The 20,139-nt window shown below is 40.7% G+C and overlaps 1 protein-coding gene across 1 annotated transcript in view; it reads left to right on the plus strand.

The window, feature by feature from the left end:
• Window positions 1-18,744, plus strand: part of babam2 (BRISC and BRCA1 A complex member 2) — a 97,957-nt gene extending 79,213 nt beyond the window's left edge. The window contains exons 8-12 of the mRNA XM_034674708.1: window positions 983-1,082; window positions 15,160-15,230; window positions 15,363-15,445; window positions 15,602-15,755; window positions 17,459-18,744. Coding sequence (XP_034530599.1) covers window positions 983-1,082; window positions 15,160-15,230; window positions 15,363-15,445; window positions 15,602-15,755; window positions 17,459-17,522 — 472 coding nt within the window. The 3' untranslated portion in view covers window positions 17,523-18,744. The remainder of the gene's footprint in view (window positions 1-982; window positions 1,083-15,159; window positions 15,231-15,362; window positions 15,446-15,601; window positions 15,756-17,458) is intronic.
• Window positions 18,745-20,139: the final 1,395 nt, after the last annotated feature.

Here is a 20,139-nt window from a genome sequence, read left to right on the forward strand (position 1 = left end):
AATACATTACTACACTGATTTTAAGAAAAGCAGCAGAAATAAAAATAAAACTTAGATATTAATAATGTTTAACCTTCCAGTAGGCGAAAACAGTAGGCTCACTAACTCGCCATCATTACATTGAAGTTATGCAACAGGTGTGGACTGCAGTCAGTATATATCAGTCCAATACGCAGCTGATAAATCAGTGCATTGAGACAGGAAGTCTGACTTTAATGCATTACAGTTTTTACAGTCCCCTGGTGTGTAGTGGGCTTGAGACAGACTTGGACACATTCATGCAATTTTCCCATCACAGACTCTGTAATAAACAACAGAGGAACCCCTGCAGCGTGCATCTCAACATACGTGATCTTTGACATTTGACATAATGTTACATGATGTCGGCTATTTGCATGCATCATGCCTGCTTAACCTGGTAAACAGAAGTCATCCACTTTGGCGTTGCTTTTAAAATGACATAACAGCACATCCGAATGCCCTGTGAGTGTCCTGCTTTAATGAACAATAAATATAGAAAGCAGGGGAAGAGTTTCTCCCTCATGTGTCTCTAAATGAGCATTAACGGCCAATAAGCGGCTTCCTAAGACCTTTAACCCGTCCTCAGGGTATTCCCTCTATTTTTTGCCCCAGATCAGAAAAAAATGAGGGACTGACTGCTTCAGTTGGTTAGTCATCGGGGAGCTCCGGCAGATTTCCTGATTAAACAAGCATGCACTAATCACTAATAGAGCTGTGGTTCAGGACTGAATCAGGAGGATGTCAAAAGAATAAATGAAGAGAAGAAGAATTAAGAGATCTCCGAAGGCATGACTTATTCCTTTACTGTCCTCACTTCCTGAATGTTGCTTTTGTGTTTCTCAGAAGTGTCATACCTTCCCCTAAAGGTGAAGTCTCCCAAAAAAAGTGATGGTGTTGGACAAGATATTGAAGTGAATCTAAAGAAGTATAACAACTGATTGTTTTTCTTCTTTTCAATCAGTGCTCTGGGAGGCTCCTCTGCACTTCATATCCCAGCATTCCCCAGTGGAGGATGCCTCATTGACTACGTCCCTCAGGTGTGCCAGTTACTCACAAACAAGGTAAAGAAACGTTTTGGTGTTCATTTGTTTCTCACTGTGTTTTAAAATGTGTTTGGTTATGTCATATGTGTGTGAATGAGCAACTTGAAGTGAAAAAGTAATAACTTCATTTGAGCTGAGTGACGGTTTGCTGTTTTTCACTTCCACTTGTTGGCTAGACACTTGAACATCTATAGCAACATGTATTCTGTGATTCTGATTCATACGAAGACTGCTTGGCTTTGCAAATGAGACAAACACATACACACCATCTTATCCACAAAGGAAATGCAAGTTTTAATGCACCGCAAACTGTGCAGCAGAACACACAGCGTCTCTGTGCACCGGTGCTGCCTGCACGTCTGAGCCATTATGCATTCATTTGAACCAAAACCTGCCCTTGTCTATTTTTTTAGTTATATATTTTGGGGCATTTTTGCCTTTATCAATAGGACAGCTAAAGGGAGAAAGAAAATGTGGGGAGTAGAGAGTGAGGCATGACATGCAGCAAATGGCCGGGGCATGGAGTCGAACCCACGGTTACTTCAACAAGGATCACAGCCTCTGGAAATGGATGCATGCTTAAACCACGAGGCCAACGACTCCCCCAAAATCTGCCCCTTTCTATTCAAATGAATCGCATAAGACCAGGGGTTCCCAAACTTTTCAGGCAGCTAACCCCAAAATATAGATGCCAAAGACTTGACTGTCCCTCGAAGTGGTTAAATGTTGCTCCATACTTCAAAATGAGTTCACCTACATGCACATGTGGCTGTTGTCTATATTTTTACAATAATGGGTGAAATAAGCTCATTTAGATTACTTTAAAAAAAAAAAAATCTGGCGACCCCCCATTGGTGTCTCAAGACCCCTCAAAGGGGTCCCAACCGACACTTTGGGAACCCCTGCATTAGACAATGTGTTTTTACCTAACACTGACGCTAACAGACACTTACCATTTGAGTGAAATCTTTATCATCTGCTGAGAGTTGGTGGTAGATGCACAGCAGTATTTCTATGGGTGTAACGCTCAACTTTTTCAGTGATCAGGACAAAAATTCAACCTCGATACGACTTAACAATGACATACCTTTACATAAAGTCTCTTCATATCACCTTGACATTACTATCATCTTTATAAGTTGTACCAATCTGGAGCTGCATGTCTGAGGTCAACCCAGGCTGATTTCCCACATGTGAAGTCAACGGTCTGAAGTCGATCAGCATGATGTTTCTCTTGTTGAACGACCTGCCCTCGCTGGCGAACACCAGGGAGGAAATTTATATCACATCTGTAATGAATTGACCTCAAGATAAACTGTTAAGAAGCGTTCCTTCGCCGCTCAGCTCATGAGCTGTGTGTGGAGAGATGAGCGCCGTAGAGATGAAAGCACAGTCCGGCTCCACGCAGCAAAAAGTGGAGATGCAGACAGTTCATCTCTAAAATAGAATACAAAACCAGAGCTACTACACTTTATCCACAGATATGCACTTGAATATTATCAGGGCAATGTGCTTCATGAATTGGATCTTGAGATGGAGCGGATAGTGGAAGCAAATGATGTGAAAGTCTTAGGATATGAGCTGCCAACACACGGCCAACAAAGCCTCGCCTTAGAGCAATAGACTACACAGATTTTTAGCATACATTTTACAGTAGTTTGGTTTTACTGGTCTTGATTGCCTGTTCTGTTTTGGACAAGAGAAGAGTTCTGTAGATTGTTTGACCTCTGCAAGAACCGTCTTGAACAATGAACAGTGAAGGAACCTGACCTAAAAACATGCAAGCAGCAGCTCAGCTCACCGGATGTACTGTTCTAAAATGAACATGAGCATTAAAGAAACAAATATATGCTTGGACCTCTGCTTAAAAATTGTGAGGTTTTGCATGACTTAAATAGTTAAGTTTTCAATCTGACATTTGATTTTGTCTGTGCTGCACAGAAACATCTGAAAAGGAGCAGAAGAGCAGCGATCAGCACGGCAGAAATCTTTTATCTTTTATTGAAAACTTGTAAGCTTTGGTGCTTTTGGTGAAAAACATGCACCCACTTACGGATGTCTTGTCAAGCTGTGTGTGTGTGTGTGTGTTAATTTCGGAGTGTGCTAATGTGTGTATGTGCACTCATGCACGTGTGTCTGGCATCTGACGACGTGGGCGTACTGGCCAATCTCCATCGTCTGTCTAAGCGCTCCCTGGACTCTGCAGGTTGACAGGTATACGCATGCAGTGTAGACACCATGTAATGCTATTTCCCTGAGGGGGAAATATGCCCATCCCCCACAACCCCCCCCCTACACATAATGCACACATCTCTTCGTATTCACCTGGACTCCGACCAGAGTGCTCAGGGTGTCTGGATCACTCGTGTCCCTGACTGACCTCGGTGTCTAAGCCTCTGTGTTCCCTCCTCCTCCTCCTCCCTGAGGGAGTCGAGGAGGAGGCCACAGTCGTGTTTGGACAGCATGAAAGCAAAGCAGATAAAGACAACGTGACACAAGGAAGGGGAAGTCATGCTCAGTGTCCCCACAAGATCAATTTAAAGATCAAGTACTCATTTCATGGTGTCAGGCACAGGACATGTACAGCTTCTTACAGACATCATTCCTCTTATTGGTTTCTCAAAGCGTACCCAGCAGGTAGCACCACATGTGAGCCAGTTTCTGTTGTAAAGCATAAATAGTATTTCAATCTAAATAAAAAGACTCAAGTGTAGCTTGAGGGATTTGTTCTGTTTGGTGTCAGAGACGTCTTGTGACTGAATACCTCACATCTTGCTCCCCTGACAGCAGTGTAAAGAGCGCTGCAGCTAGCACAACGGAGCCATTAAAGCATGTGAACAGCATTGGTTTGTAAGCCTATATATCATGGTATGTTCTGCAGCTTCATTTGAAATGCAAAGCATCCTTTGAACGTGGGAAAAATGACATCCTCTGTTGTGATCTGTCCAAAATTTTAATTTCTCTGTATATAAGCGCAACAGGTCTTATATCGCAGTGGGAGACATTTGTAAAACGCTGTCCCTGTGATCCTTTTCATGCCCATTCACATGCAAACTGTACATGAATTATGGTGACACAAAACCATGTGAAAAGGACAAGTAATTCATGGAGGCATTTCGTCTTCAACAGCGAAGAGGAAATTATGTGAGAGAAAAAAGAAGCAGTGTCAACAGAGGTCTGAAACGGTGCTCAGCTGTTAGTTTTGGGACTTGTTTGGGACTTGACTCCTTGGGTTGTGTTCTTGCCAATGCTACCTGATAGCTTTCAAACCAGCTTTGAGCTTGGCTTCAATAGTAGCGCCATATTTTAATAATTGAAGGTATATGGAAAACTTAAAGGTTGGTTAATCAATGATTGTCAAGCTTTCTTTGCTGTATTTGTTCACTTTTCCTTTGCGTCACAAAAACAATAAATCAATCCAACGCTTCAACAAAACACGCTGTTATCTCTGGGTGCAACAGTCGTGCAAGAGCCCTTGTGATTTTGCTGAGTCACCCTGCTCTCAAAGTAGGGCAGATTTTTGTTTGCATACTTTCAAAACATTGAGCTTTCTTTAGCTGTTTATCTAAAGTTGAGTACCGCAGCTTTTAGCTGGTGATAAAAAAGACTGATGTCTCGTACTTCAGTGTTGAAGAAGATCTGGTATTTTGAGCAGCTTCAATCAATCAATCAGACTTTATTTATAAAGCACTTTTCATACAATGACATTGTAACACAGAGTGCTGTACATAAAAACAACTTAAAATACAATCAATTAAAAAAAAGAAAGATATATATAAAAATAAAAAGACCAAACCCATCATAATCCCAACCCGAGCCCTCACTCCAAACCCACCCCACTATCATAAGGTTAAGAACACAATATATGTAACAGTAATAATAATAATAACAATGAAAATAAAATAAATAAATGAAAAATAAAAAGAAGTTGCTGAACAAACTGAGGAAACGCTCTCATGATATCTTAATGAGGGAACGCTGGAGGAAACATAAGATATTAAAACTCAACACAGGAAATTAAACTCACCAAAATAAAATACATTTCTAAGATAATAAAACACTAAAATAGTAAACCATTAAAAGAAAATAAGATGCTATACTTAAAATAAATAAATAAATATATATATAAAATAAAAAGTGACTAAAATTTGAATTAGATAATAAATAAATAAATAAATAAAGTAAGGTAAAATAAAACAGATATAAGAATAAAACTCAGTTAAAAGCAAGTCTAAAAGGTAGCTCTTGAGTTTGCTTGTATAATAAGGTTTAACATTTTAAATGTACAGTCTTTCAGTTCCTCAATCATTTCACCTCAGCTGCCAGGATTTCAACCAGAACCAAAATCCAGAAAAGCATAAAACTTCTGAGCTGATTTCAAAGACTTTATTGAGTGCTTTTTAGGGCCTTGTGGCTTTTCTCTCAGCTCTGTTAGAACTTGAACTGACACACATTGAGGTCCTCGGGGAGAGGTCTTCTCTTTGTCCCATATGCCAGATTGAGAACTGAACGGGGCAAAGTGTTCGCTGTGAAGGGTCCAAGATTCTAGAACGACCTCCCCACCCTGTTCTTAAGATTAACTTTTATCGACAAGTCTTTCCTGATTTCACTTGAGTTTTAATTTTTACGTGTAATCTTTTACAAATTCCTTTAAACAAATTTAATTTCTCTTCTAGGTTTTTTAAAGTAAATGACCAATATGTCTTTTAAAATGTGTATTTCTTGGCGTTGCCTTTGTTTATGCTTTTTAGCCTTTTTTATTTAGCTGCCCTTGTAAGGATTGAGCATTTCTATATGCTTTTTCTATACACCTATCACCCCGGCTGCAGGATAGGGTGCAGACAAGGCAATTAAACATGCTGCATAAAGAGCCTTTTTCAGAATATCTCCATGCCAAAGACTCCTTGTGAGTTGCATGTCAGATATTTAAAAGAGAATAGCCCTGCACATGCACAGAAGAGATAGATGTTGTCCTCAGGGGTTACCAAAAGCGACATGACCCTAAAGTTCCTCACAGGAGCTTTAAAGAATACGACTGTTAATATTTAATTACACATAAATAGTTTGAGAGTGCAGCAGTCCTCTTTGTGTGAACGTATAAAGCTGTTTATTTCCTCCAGACGTTTCTCAGTCCGACATTAAAAGGAGAGTGGACTCTTAGAGCAACAAGGACCAAGACTTAATGTGTCTTTTTCATTAGTTGATCTTCTGTGGTAGAGGGAGCATTGAGTCTTCTTTGGAGGAAGACTAAAGAAGCAGAGTGGTGAGTGGATTCATCAGAGGATGACAGTCTGTAAGTGTAAGCAGTGACAAAAAGCATAGAAGTGAGATTCATCAACTGGAAGAAAAAAAAAAAGGTAAAGAAAAAAGACATCATCAAACATCCCTGACAAATATTCTCCAAATCTTTGCGCGGACAGGCTGTGCAGTCGTTTTGTTCTTTTAACACCAATTATTTCCTCCCACTTATTCCAGATGCTGTGATTATATCGACACAACTATACCGCCACATACCTCAGCTGTGACTGTGACTGTGATTGTTCTGGGTGATGGCAGCAACCTGGCATCTGCATCAAGACAAAATATCACTTCTGAAAATCAGACTCAGAAGCTGATAAGACTGAGAGGTTTTTAAACATCCTGTATTCAGAAAGTTATTTAACTAATCTAAACAACACACAGGGTCAGTGGACTCTGGACATTTAGTGAGAAGTTATCCTCAATGGATAGTGTTTGTCGACGTTAGAGCTATAGTTGGTTTGAAAAGTTACCTAATAGACGATGAGAGTTATTGAAAAAGAAAGCAGTTCAATGAAATGTGTGAAGTGTCTACTTCAACTGTATGTGGCGTGGTTCACGTTTCTGTCTGTTGTGTGTGTAAGGTAAGTGCTGCTCTCCTAACAGAGCTGCAGTATTTTTAGCTGGAGCACGTTTGTACTCGTTATTAAAGGAGGATATATAAACACAATTGAGGTCTAAATGACGAGTGGGTATGAGAAATTGAAATTGCTCAAGTGTATTGCTTCATCGGGCAGCAACAAGACGTACTGCAGATTCACTTTCAGGGCAAACTCGTTCCAACTTCATGACACATGTTGCTGGGATCAAATTTAAAATGAACATTTATTTTTTTTTAAACAGTATCAGGTCGCTGATTTAGCCTACAGGTTTACTCGTGCGCCCATATAGCAGGCGGCTAGGGTTTGATTCCAGCCTGCAGACCCTTTCCTGCATGCCATTCCCCCACTCTCTCTCCCGGCTTCCAGCTCTATCCACTTCCCTCTCCTCTAATAAAGGTGTGAAACCCCCCCAAAACATACACTACCAGTCAAAAGTTTGGACACACCTTCTCATGCAATGGTTTTTATTTATTTTAATTATTTCAACATTGTAGTTTAATACTGAAGACATCAAAACTATGAAATAATCTGGTTTTGCCATAATATGGATTACAACAGTAGGCAAATAGGGCTATCCATTGTGTACTAACCTTACCTCTGAACAACACAACTAATGGTCTCAAACACAGTAAGAAGGCAAGTCCAATTATCTAAAATATAAAACATATTCTGCTTTGTTTAACACTTTTTTGTTAATTAAATAATTCATTGTATGTTCTTTCATAGTTATGATGTCTTAGGTATTAATCTACAGTGTTTCAAATAATTAAAATAAATAAAAACCATTGAATGAGGAGTTTGGAAACACTTTCTCATTCAACTTTTTATTTTATTTTATTTATTTGAAACACTGTAGATTAATACCAAAGACATCAAAACTATGAAAGAACATATATGGAATTATGTAACTATCAAAAAAAGTGTTAAACAAACCAGAATATGTTTTATATTTTAGATTCTGTAAAGTAGCCCCCTTTTTCCTTCATGACAGCTTTGCACACTCTTGGTGTTCTCTCAGTCTGCTTCATAAAGTGGTCTCCTGGAATGGTTTCTAATGAACATGAGCCTTGTGAAGAGTTCATTTGTAGAATGACGTGCCTTCTTAACGTGTTTGAGACCATCAGTTGTGTTGTTCAGAGGTAGGGTTAGTACACAATGGATAGCCCTATTTGACCACTGTTGTAATCCAGATTATGGCAAAACCAGATTATTTCATAGTTTTGACGTCTTCAGTATTACTCTACAATGTTGAAAATAATTAAAATAAATAAAAAAAACGTTGAATGAGAAAGTGTGTCCAAACTTTTGACTGGTAGTGTATATATACTTTTTTTTTTTAAAGTTTCAGTTTCAACATTTGATGTCTTGTCTTTCATTAATTATAATTAAATAAAAAATTTAAAAAATACAATTTAAAATTTAAAATATGATTTAAATGATTTGCAAGCCATCAAAAAGCATCAACTCATAAATATTTCTCATTCTTGTGCATAAAACAAAACAAATAATTCCAGACATGTTATACAAAACAGTAACTACACACAGGCTGCTTGTATTCAGCCGAAAACTAAGTGTTAAGCTATTGCTGAAACAGAGGTTTGTTGATTTATGAAATGAGGTGAACAGGTGTCGTACGCATGATTAAAGAAGGGATCATCATTCACTTTATCTTTACCTGAGGGCTAAGTGTCATAAAGACAGGTACATCTGTTTGTGTGGGTCCATATGTGTGTTCGGAGGAGGGGGAGAACTTTCCTGCTTTTTAATGTTTTTTCTGTCCGATGCCAATCCTGCCTGAAGAAGTAAGAAGCAATGAGTTGTGTAAGTGGATTCCCCTGAAGCCGAGCAGGCGGTAAACTTAACAATGAGTCATGATATATCCAACCTGTCTGCATGTTTTCATATGATTGTAAAGACGCTGTTGCAGATTGCAATTTATGTGACATTTCAAGTGTTTCCTCCATTTCCACTTCCACTTGCCAGGGTGCTTTCTCCTCTCAATAACGTGATATAACCGCCTGCTTTTTATCTATTTATAAATGGCAGCAGTCAGTGGGGGGCGGAGGTCTGTGTTCCCAGTTTCTTAAAGTGATTTTCCTTTAGTAATAATTCTATTCTCCTGTGAGGTTTTTCTGTAGCACTTGGATTTAGATGCCCATGTGGATCAGATAACCCAAAGACATTGATTTCAAAATGAGTTTTTTGTCAGATATCAGATCAGTCAGCCTTTATAACATGAAAGCTGGGGGTGGTGTGAATGCGTATGTGACAGAGAGAGAGAAGAGATTTCTTAATCACACTGCAGGAAGCACTTCCGGCGTTATTGCATCACACTCCCCGCAGACACACACATGCACAAGCACAATGAATGGATGCGCGGGCGAGGGAGCCATGGGTGCAGGCAGGTTTGAATACCTGCAGAGCAAGATCACCTGTCTTGCATCACTCAATCCTCCAGGCAGCCAATCAGAAGACTTGGCTGTGCGTCTGAGTGACAGTGGGGGCGGGAAATCCTTTCTCAGTACGGGTGGGAAAGTTCAGTGATGCACAGTTCCCTTGAAACACACACACTCAAACACACACACACACACATACATTCAGTCTAACTAGATAAACAGCTTATTGAGTATGTGGCCTTGCAGCTTTTGAGAAAGCATAAACGCCGCCTTCACTGTCCCGTGTAAACAGAACTGAACAGGAGGCACAATGCACGTCTGTGTTAAAGAGCCCTTACACAGATGAGACCCGTCACACACACACACACACACACACACACACACACACACACACATACCCATGTGTCTTACAGATTACAACTTTCCTCTTTCATTTTACGCCATCATTCATACATGGTTGATGAGTAATCACAACCATTCAGAGGCAGAGGCTGAAACATTACTGTCTCCGGTTTTATTTATGACATATCCTGTCCTCGGATGAACTCCACAGTTTTTCTACACACTCTACGACGGCTCAGGGCCGCAGCAGATATTCAGATAAAGAAATATATAAATTGCACTGGAGATACAATGACATTATAAAACCACACCATATTGTTACGTGGTTATTGCTTAGTACATCCTTTCCTGCAGGTATGAGGACTTAAAAACTGCTCTTTCTCAAAACTCTGAGCTTTGACCAACTTATATTTAACTGACTGTATTAAGAAAAGTATGTATGTATTTGTTTATCTGCATCATTGGAGCACAGAAGTAAACAGTTAACGTTATGTTATGATTCACAAACTAGCAGGTGAAAAGTGTTTTAATATTAAAACCATGATCTTGAAATATTCATCAGAACATCAGGAGAGGCTGCAGCTTGCTTCTAGTTTTCTGGCTTGATTGAAGATTTCGATTGTTGGAGAAGTTAACAAGGTTTCCTTTTTTTGCTAGACACTGATTTATCTGAAATGTTCCCCTCCATCAAATTTAAATAAATAATGTCAGGAAAGTAGAGTCACGTTAAAAAACAGCACAGCGTGCAGACGCTGCAGTGGTTGCACATCTGCAAACTGAACTACAGCTGACTGTTCGCTCTTCATGTGCGTCTTTTCAGATTCCTCTCTGGTTTCAGGTACAGTCATCATTCAGAGCTAAGATGTCCTGACTTTGTGAAGAAGAAAAGTAGTCAGATGTAGGGATGTATAATATGGATTTTTTTTATAACTGATACCAACAAGATTACCAGGATTATGTTTTACATTTTTATGTTTTAAAATGTTCAGTTAATACACACTTGAGAGCAAGAAAGGCTACAATTTTACAGATTCAGACAACTTTATTGATCCCAAGAAGGGTAATTCATTTATAGCTTACCATACATTTAACATTTACAACACATCCATCATAAATCCATGCTACAAGTCAAGCACATGAGACCAGAGGGTCTGTGAAGAACAGCAATAAGTTAATCAAGTTTACTTGAAGTGTGATAAATAACAGTAAGATAAGACAAAGATTAAAAGATAATATGATCTACTTTGTCATACCAATGTTTTTTAAAATGACTAAAATGTGTACCGTCTGAGTTTAAAAGCCTGATAGCAGATGGGATAAAAGATTTGGAGTAGTTCTACTCAAGGGTGCATACAAACGGAGAGCTGAAGCCATCAGTACGAACTCGGTTTTTGGCTTTCTTCACCACCTGATTCTCCCAGAGAGAGAACTTAAAACACTTTAGTTACCACACAATAAATGAGCAGCTCTGACTCTTCGATTATAATTTCTTTTTATTTTGAACCAGAGCATGATTCAAGTCTTCTTGCCGCCACAGCTGCGCCATAGTCACTGCACTAGCGTCAGAAGTCTGCAGTAAAACCTGCATGTTGTCATGGATCAGACTGAATGTGTGTAGCGATCACATCATACGGGGCAGGTAGGGATACGTCTGCAACGTCACGATGACTCAGGACACTGTTTCAAATTCGCCCAATAAAAACCATGCATCCCTGGTCCAATGAAATGTCTCAATGACTGGAAAAGGAGATTTGAAGCTCTGTGTCAAACAGCCAAATCTGATATCGGTGACAAAACTCTGAGTCTGAGTCATCAGACTGCTGCGGTTTGATTTCTCATTGTTGCTTTTGCTTTTGCCCGTCTCTCTTGGATTAGATTGTGTCATTTCAAAGTTCCTGTTGCAGGTCTTTATACAGCTGTTCAGGGTGCAGTGATACATAAGCACCCTGCAAAGGTTTAACAGAGCGGGTCACCTTTATGGCTGGTTGGCTGCCTGACTGCAGGCTCTCTAACCTGCTCAGGAAGCTCACCAGTCAAATCAGCCCTGAGCTTCTCCTCTTATGACTGAAACACAATCACAGTTGTGGACGTGCAGTGTAGACAATCAGGTCACAAGAGAAGAAAGTGTGTTTGTGTGGTGTCCATGTGTCAGGACCAAGCAGCAACCTCCTGCTGCGAGAATTGAAGCCAATGAGGAACTGTTAAAAACTGCAGTTCATCGAGTGTCCACTTGAGGACTGGAAACCACATACACACCAATTCTAAAAAGACGATCTTTACAGCAGAAATAAACATGTTTACAGCCTGGTACAAAAAACTTGCTCGACAGCAGTTATGTTGAGTTCAATATTTCCAATATGGCTGCCGCTGACGATTGGCCAAAACAGCGCTTCAGAAACAGATGGGTGACGTCACAGATACTACATCCACTGTTTATACAGTCTATGGTCAGGACGTGCGTTTGTGTCTTCCTTACAGCTCCTCTTCCTTTGTGTTTTTGAAACCTGTGACCTTCCATCAGTGTTATTTCATGTGTAGACGTTCATAATACCTTCACTGATCAGTCACATTTGCTGTGAGGTGATGCTCCCACCTCATGATAAGCTTTGAAGCGCTGTCTTTCTTTGAAATATGATGCACAAGATTGATAAACATGCATGATCTGCACATGATGCCTTATTTCTTGTGTCATCATAAGTAAAAACATGATATAGACGTACAACGTTGAGTGAAATGTGGGCGTGATATTCAAATGAACACCTCGAGCAGACAGTCCTTTCTGGTTAGATTTGACACACTCGACGGTGGAGCTTTTAACAGCAGCTTATTTGGCTGTCAAGTGGTAAGCTAAAGACTTTGTACTTGTGTGACATTTAAATTTGCCTGCACAAAGATTTCATGTAATACCACTTTTGTACTCTGAGCTGTCTGGTTTTAAAGTGAAAGCAACCATTAAAACGCTCACCTCTCTTAATCCCTCTACAGGCCGAGGCTTTGTTTACATTCTGCGTAGTTTTCCTCTGAAAGCCTCTCAGCACAGAACTAACTGCGTTTCCTCTCAGGCTGCACACAGACTGGGAGTCAGCTCTGCCTGTGAGGCCTCATTCAGGGACAGAAAGACCCACAAACATGTGGACTGAAGTGTAGCTGAGGGGGATGAAAGGGGGGATGAGAGTGAAATAATAAACACCATATTCCTGTTCATTAAACAGGGTTTGAAGAAAATATGTTGCTGTGAGGCTTTTCTTCTCTTATAGGTCAGAGACCTTTAATAATCATGTTTTCATGATAACCTCAGGTTACACACAGTCTCCTTCTGTTTCCTTTACTCTAACTTTATACTGTCAGATATTAAACCATGTCAGAACTGAACATCTGTGATAATCTGTTGCTGTGAGGGTCTGTGGGGTCATGATGACTTATGTATGTGTTTATTTTTTTTACATAGGTACAAAGCTAGTAAACTGATGTCACACTACAGCATGCATAGCATTAGCTAATATTCATTGATAGATACAGTATCTCACAAAAGTGAGTACACCCCTCACATTTCTTCTAAAGATGATGCACATGAAAGTCTGCAAACAATTTGCTAAAGACACCAGACTAAGGACATGGATTACTGGAACCATGTCATGTGGTCTAATGAGGCCAAAATAAACTTATTTGGTACTTCAGATGGTGTCAAGCGTGGGTGGGGGCATTGGGCAACCAGGTGAGGAGTACAAAGACAAGTGTGTCTTGAGTCAAGCATGGTGGTGGGAGTGTCATGGTCTGGGGCTGCATGGGACCTGCCTGCACTGGGGAGCTACAGTTCATTGAGGGAACCATGAATGCCAACATGTACTGTGACATACTGAAGCAGAGCACGATCCCCTCCCTTCAAAAACTGGGCCACAGGGCAGTGTTCCAACATGATAACGACCCCAAACACACCTCCAAGACGGCCCCTGCCTTGCTGAAGAAGGTGATGCAGTGGCAAAGCATGTCTCCAGACCTAAACCTTAGTGAGCATCTGTGAGGCATCCTCAAACGGAAGGTGGAGGAGCGCAAGGTCTCTAACATCCACCACCTCCTTGATGTTGTCACGGAGGATTGGAAGAGGATTCCAGTGGCAACCTGTGAAGCTCTGGTGAACTCCATGCCCAAGAGGGTTAAGACAGTGCTGGAAAATAATGGTGGCCACACAAAATATTAAGACTTTGGGCCCAATTTGGACATTTTCACTTAGGGGTGTACTCACTTTTGTTGCCGGTGGTTTAGACATTAATGGCTGTATGTTGAGTTATTTTGAGGGGACAGTAGCTTTACACTGTTATACAAGCTGTACACTGACTACTTTACATTATATCAAAGTGTCATTTCTTCAGTGTTGTCCAATGAAAAGATATAATTAAATATGTGCAGAAATGTGAGGGGTGTACTCACTTTTGTGAGATACTGTAGGTCTTACAAATACGCACAAATCAGGGTGCTAGTTTGGTTTAGCGGCTGAAGTGTGCCCTCCATGTGCAGAGGATTTAGTCCTGAAAGCAGCGGCCTCAGTTCGACTCTCTACCTCGTTCTGTCTCTCTCCTGCTAACCTAAAACTAATACAGAAAAAAAAAGGCCTCAAAAATATCTTTGAAGGATGCACACAAATCAACAACACATACACAAGAGATAGTCCAAAACAACAGATGCAACAGCAACACTGCAACGCTGCAACACTGAAATGTATTATTATTTTCTGTTTAAAGGCACAAAATCAGGAAAGTTATATCCTGAATTTGAGTGTCAGACAATATTTTGATATGCCGTAGAGAGAAAACACAAGTTTATTATTGTCTGCTGCGGCGATCAGTCATTATTTTACTTCATTTTTATTGTGTTTGTGCATTCAAAATACAAAAATGTACAAAAACAGAAAAGGTCTGCCAAATATTTGCATGGACATCAATTGTTTTAAGTTCATGCACAATATGCCTTTAAACAACCTTTTAAACGTGCCTTGTAGCAGCAGCAGATACCCTAAATAAATATTAGTGTGCATGTATAGGTTTTTGGTTTGGTAGTTTATTTTTTGTAGTTGTTTCAATTTTGTCTTCTGAAGCCTTCTACCAATAAGGGCCTGTGTCCACTTTGTCCGTTTTTCCCTTGCAGTGCCCACGACCTCAATTTCAGCCCTGCTTCCCCACACTTGCTGTTGCCAGTTAACAAAATTTAGACATCAATGAGCTGCAATGTTTCAAAAGCTAGACTTCTTTCAACTGAGAGTACTGTGAGAGGACTGACAGCTTAGGTCAGGGGTGTTTTTGCACCCAGGACCCATAAAACAGCTGTAAACGCTGACCTGCAATGGTTTTCTATTTGAGTTAAGAGCTGCCAGCACATAAAAACAGCCGTTTGTGAACACAGGGGCATGTAGGTTTCTATTGGGGTTCAAGTAAAGTAAACCCTTTACTCTGTCGTCTCCAGGTGCAGTATGTCATCCAAGGCTACCACAAGAGGAGAGAGTACATCGCTGCCTTCCTCAGCCACTTTGGAACGTGAGTAGAGACGAGCACGTCCTCTGAACATTCCAGCTTCACTCGTTTGTGTTTGTTTGTTGCTTTCTTTTTACGAGAGCGTAGAGTCAGCGTAAAATAGTGCCACTTAAAATGATTATATGTGCATTCCAGGGGCGTGGTGGAGTATGATGCTGAGGGATTCACAAAACTCACACTTCTTCTTATGTGGAAGGACTTCTGCTTCTTAGTGCATGGTGAGAAACACACACACACACACACACACACACACACACACAAACACACACACACACATATCCACACTGAGCTCTGTTTCTTAGATCCCATCTGATGCATTAAGCTCATGATCCTGCTTCTTTAATCATTATTGTCTCTCCCTCTGCTCCTGGTAGTGGATCTCCCGCTGTACTTCCCCAGGGACCAGCCCACCCTCACCTTCCAGTCTGTGTATCACTTCACCAACAGCGGCCAGCTCTACTCTCAAGTGCAGAAGTCGTATCCCTACAGCCCCCGCTGGGACGGCAATGAGATGGCAAAGAGAGCCAAGTGAGTGGATTCCTCTTCTTTTGATCTTACACAACTGGAAATATGTTAATAAATTCAAGTTTATATACATGCCGAGTTACATCGACACTCATGTATAACTCTACCTACTTTAAAATGTACAGAATATGTCTTGATATTTTCCTCAAAGTGGAGCACATTTTAGGACGACACCCTGAGCACAGGCCACTTCTTGATTTCCACAGATTTGATCCCCACCCTCTACAAACATTAACTTTCATAACCTCTTAAAGAAAACATTCACACGTCAGACGTGGTCTTGAATCTGTTTGCTTTTTTGCATGGCAAAGGTAAATATTTGCTCGGAACATTTAAAGATCTGAGTTCTCACAGGAAGTGATGAAGGCGACACATAATGTGTAATGCTGAGAGGTTATTTGCGGACAGGTCTTTCTCTTATGTTCCTCTCTCTAAGTCTTACCATAAGAAATGCAAAACACCAGTTCAAGTTCTTTAAACCATGTGAACACAAAAACCTTGATCACAAAATATAGTTTAGTGTTTGCTTTGCTCTCTAAGAACGTGTAATGAAGTTTATGAATATGGTTAGAGACCAGAGGTAATAAGCCATATTTGTAAAGTGACCTGCTGACACTCACAACTACAGTGCCAGGGGAAGAAAGAAGGAGAGACACAATGATAGTCCAGAGCAAAGTCACTCAAAAGAAAGACAAGTCCGTGTCCAGTCCAGCTGCGGTCTAGCTCAGTGCTTTCTAGTCCGTCAATACCCATTGGTTGCGTTTTCATAATGCAGCACCGGAGCAGGGCCGCCGGACAGCTGGAGTCATGTGACTGAGGTTTTCCCGCAGTAATTACTGCATTATGAAAATCCACCACCCCCTCCGAGATTGATGCGTTGTGCTCCGGCATCCAGCAAAAATAGAAGTCTTGTGTATCTGATCTGGAGGGCTACGAGGTGCCGGAGCAGAGACGCAATCCGGAACCCAACAGAGTGGATCCAGTGGAAGTTAAGACATTGACTAGAATAGAAACCTAGAGAGACAGACCGGACACGGATTTGATGGAAGTGACTTGTCTTTCTTACAATAGACTTCTGGTGATTTAAGGGTTGAATGGCATTTAAATACTGATACCATAAGTGCCTCATTCACACGGGTGATGATATTTAGTTTGATTTCAATGTGTTTTATTTAAAACAACCTACCTTTTTTCATTCAATGTTACTTTTAGCACTTTTATCAGTTTAAGTTTCCAGGTTGTCCAAAGCCTTCCTGTAAAGGGAGGATGTCTGATAATCAGGGTTGTCTTATATTTTGGCATGAATTGACAAGTTTAATCCCAGTCTACTCATCTTACCCTCTACACCATATAGACATATAATAAGTGCAAAAACCTGAACACATCACCTGGGTGTGTGACTTCCTCCCCTGTTGGATGCTGTTGTTGTACTTTTTGATATTTGCAGTAGAGTTATGTCTCCCTCATGACTCCTACACATGCAGAAAAGACATCTCCTGAAAAACGGTAGATTTTAAGAAGTAAACACATCCCGCCTTTCATCTGCATTTGGATAAATGATCTGGCTGGGACCGACCCTGTGAGTTTGCTAGATGCTTTGAAGTAGTCCAAACACAATTATTGTCACATTTTGATGTTTTATTTGCCTGCCTCTCTCTCTCTTTCTCTCTGTCTGTCTCTCTCGTTCTTTCTGTCTCTCACCCCAGGGCGTACTTCAAGAGTTTTATCCCTCAGTTCCAAGAGGGAGCCTTTGCCAACGGGAAACTCTAGTGCTCTTCAGCCTAATGACATGCCTGGAGAGTCGCCCGTGGGAGTGGAAGTGTGTATGTGAGTGTGTGTCTGTGCATGCCATTGTGTACCTGTAAATGAGTATGCACAGACTTACATTTGTGAAATATACTGTAATACAGCAGTACAGTGAGAATGACGCTGTGTGTGAGCACAGACGCTGTGAATTTATAGAAATTCAACATTTATCTTTCTTCTAGGTTTGATTAGAACGCACTGTGTGTAGAAGTGGACATGTAGTCGTACAGGCACTGTAGCTAAAACCTTGAACCACAAACTCTTAAAAAAAATCCTGAAATGAGAGAATAAATTTGAGCAAACACGACTCTACGTTGTGATACGAAGAAGTGATGTGACGATAAATGTGTGAGAGCTTCCTGAGATTGAGCTTTTCCTGCCTGGTCTGAAAAGTGACGCAAATGCAGAAGTGCCTTCAACCTGCATTTCCTCTGGTGGCCAGCAGGGGGCGACTCGATCGGTTACGAAAATAGTCAACGACCTTATTATTGTGAACAAAAATATTACCTACTTTTAGTGGAGGTATCACCTGAGTAAACATCTATCTAACAAGTTTAATGTCTCAGTTGCTAGCTTCATATCTTATGCACTACAACTTGATGCTAGTTTTAAAAAAGACCCTGTCCTGTATTTACCAAGACGGACATGAGGACATAAAAAAAACCTTTTCCAACGTTCAGTTTCACCATTAAGTTGTTTTCACTTATGTTTAGAGCCTGTTTTTCAAAAGCCAAAATTAGCACCACAATGAATCCCACAGTTACATCAATGAAAGATGCACATGGCCGACCGACCTAGTGCTAGCTTTCCAGCCAAACCTTTTCATCCATATAATGTCACTTTACACAATCCCTGAGCAGTCAGTAACATCAACGAGTAATGTTGAAGTCTGATACGCCAAACAGCAGTCAAACCCCTTAGGGCTGCGCTCACAACACTTCATCAGGAGCATCTGTTCGTCGTAAACAACATAAAAACTGTAGAGCTGTAGGGACAAGTCTGAACACCTTTGATTTTGATACTCTTCTTTGTCTTGTGTGTGAATTAATCAACATCAGTTTTGCCTTTTAGTTGTCTTCATGTTCCATTTGAGCCTCTGACCTCCTGTGAAGTGACAGCTCTGTAAGTTACTGAAGGATATGTTCTGTCCACATTTATATCCAGTAAAAAAAGTCTCTAACCCTGATGGTGTGGATTCTCTCTGTCTTTGGTCTTTACTGTTTCTTTATGTGTCTTCATAATCCCCTCCTACTGAGCTGTGGTTGGCTCAAAGGCGGATTTATACTTCTGCGTCACCCCTACGCAGCAGGGCTGACACGGACATGAGCACCGTACACTTCTGCGTCGATGTGTCCCTGTCACACACCTGGGCTTGCGGTCGACGTCGATTCTACGAGTAGTGACATTTTGGAGGAGGTGCTCATCAGCTACGTGCGTAGGCCTCTGTGTAGGTACCGGAGCTACACGGACTTCCGGTGTAGGCTACGCGGTCGATTCAACACAGAAGCATAAATCAGCCTTTAGTGAGACCAGGGACAACCTGATCACACACGTCATATCAAATCAATCCACAGACAGGGGTCCAGCACTTTTTAACTCTGCCTGTTGGCACTGTGGCAAAAACGTCAGGTTCTGTTAGCGTTTTAGACTAAAAACATAACAAGAAAAAAACACAGTCTGTCTCAGGCTGGTCTTGAGAGTTGGGAAATAATGACAGTTAACGGGCACAGATGTGAGAGCAGCCTGAGGAGCTATTGGACCCCAACCATCTCTGATAGGATAAAGTGGGGCAACATCTTGTCCTGAAATCCAGGCAACGGCAGTGTCACGTTGAGGTCAGGATTCTAATTAGCTAAAAAAATAATAATTTGCATAAAGAACAACAGCGAATTTTGTAAATTTAAACATGGTTTTCCAGAGAATTACTTTGTTTGACAGTTAAAAAATGAAGGATGTGACGTCTTTGGGTAAAAAGACCTCTAAGACTTGTGAAAGTCATTCAGATTTCTTTGTCTGGAAGGGATAATTATCAGTACCTGTTTCTTTTATGTATGTTTGTTTGTTTGTTTGACATAATCCAGCATACTAAAATGAATAGTTAAAAGTCAGACCTTCTTATTGAGCGTTAGAAAAAGTCAGGGGGTCTCCAGATGAACTTGCATTCACTGAATACTTGCACCAACAGTCAATGGCAGCTCATCCACTTCATCCAAAAACAGAAAACGGGACAGAGTTTCATCTTAAGGTTAAAAAAATGTCTTCCTTGTTTTTGTGTTAGAGATAAAGTTTCACATCACTGACTCTTAAGATGTATTTTTATCTGCACGGAGTAGTGTCAGTAATGCGTTAATAAACCTTAGAGGTTGCTGCGGTTTGTTTTTTTTACAGGCCCTCGATGTGCTTGTATAACAAGGAGCCGCAACACACACAGAATGCATGTGTGTGTGTGTGTGTGTGTGTGTGTGTGTGTGTATGCCCATGCCCATGCCCATGCCTGGACGTGCACATGCCTGAGCGAGGCAGAGTGTGTGCTTGCTTGTTTTCATCATTAAATATGAGGGTCATAGTTAGGGGTCCTTCC

The sequence above is a fragment of the Notolabrus celidotus genome, chromosome 22 (genome assembly GCF_009762535.1).
Source record: "Notolabrus celidotus isolate fNotCel1 chromosome 22, fNotCel1.pri, whole genome shotgun sequence".
Classification (NCBI taxonomy): Eukaryota; Metazoa; Chordata; class Actinopteri; order Labriformes; family Labridae; genus Notolabrus; species Notolabrus celidotus.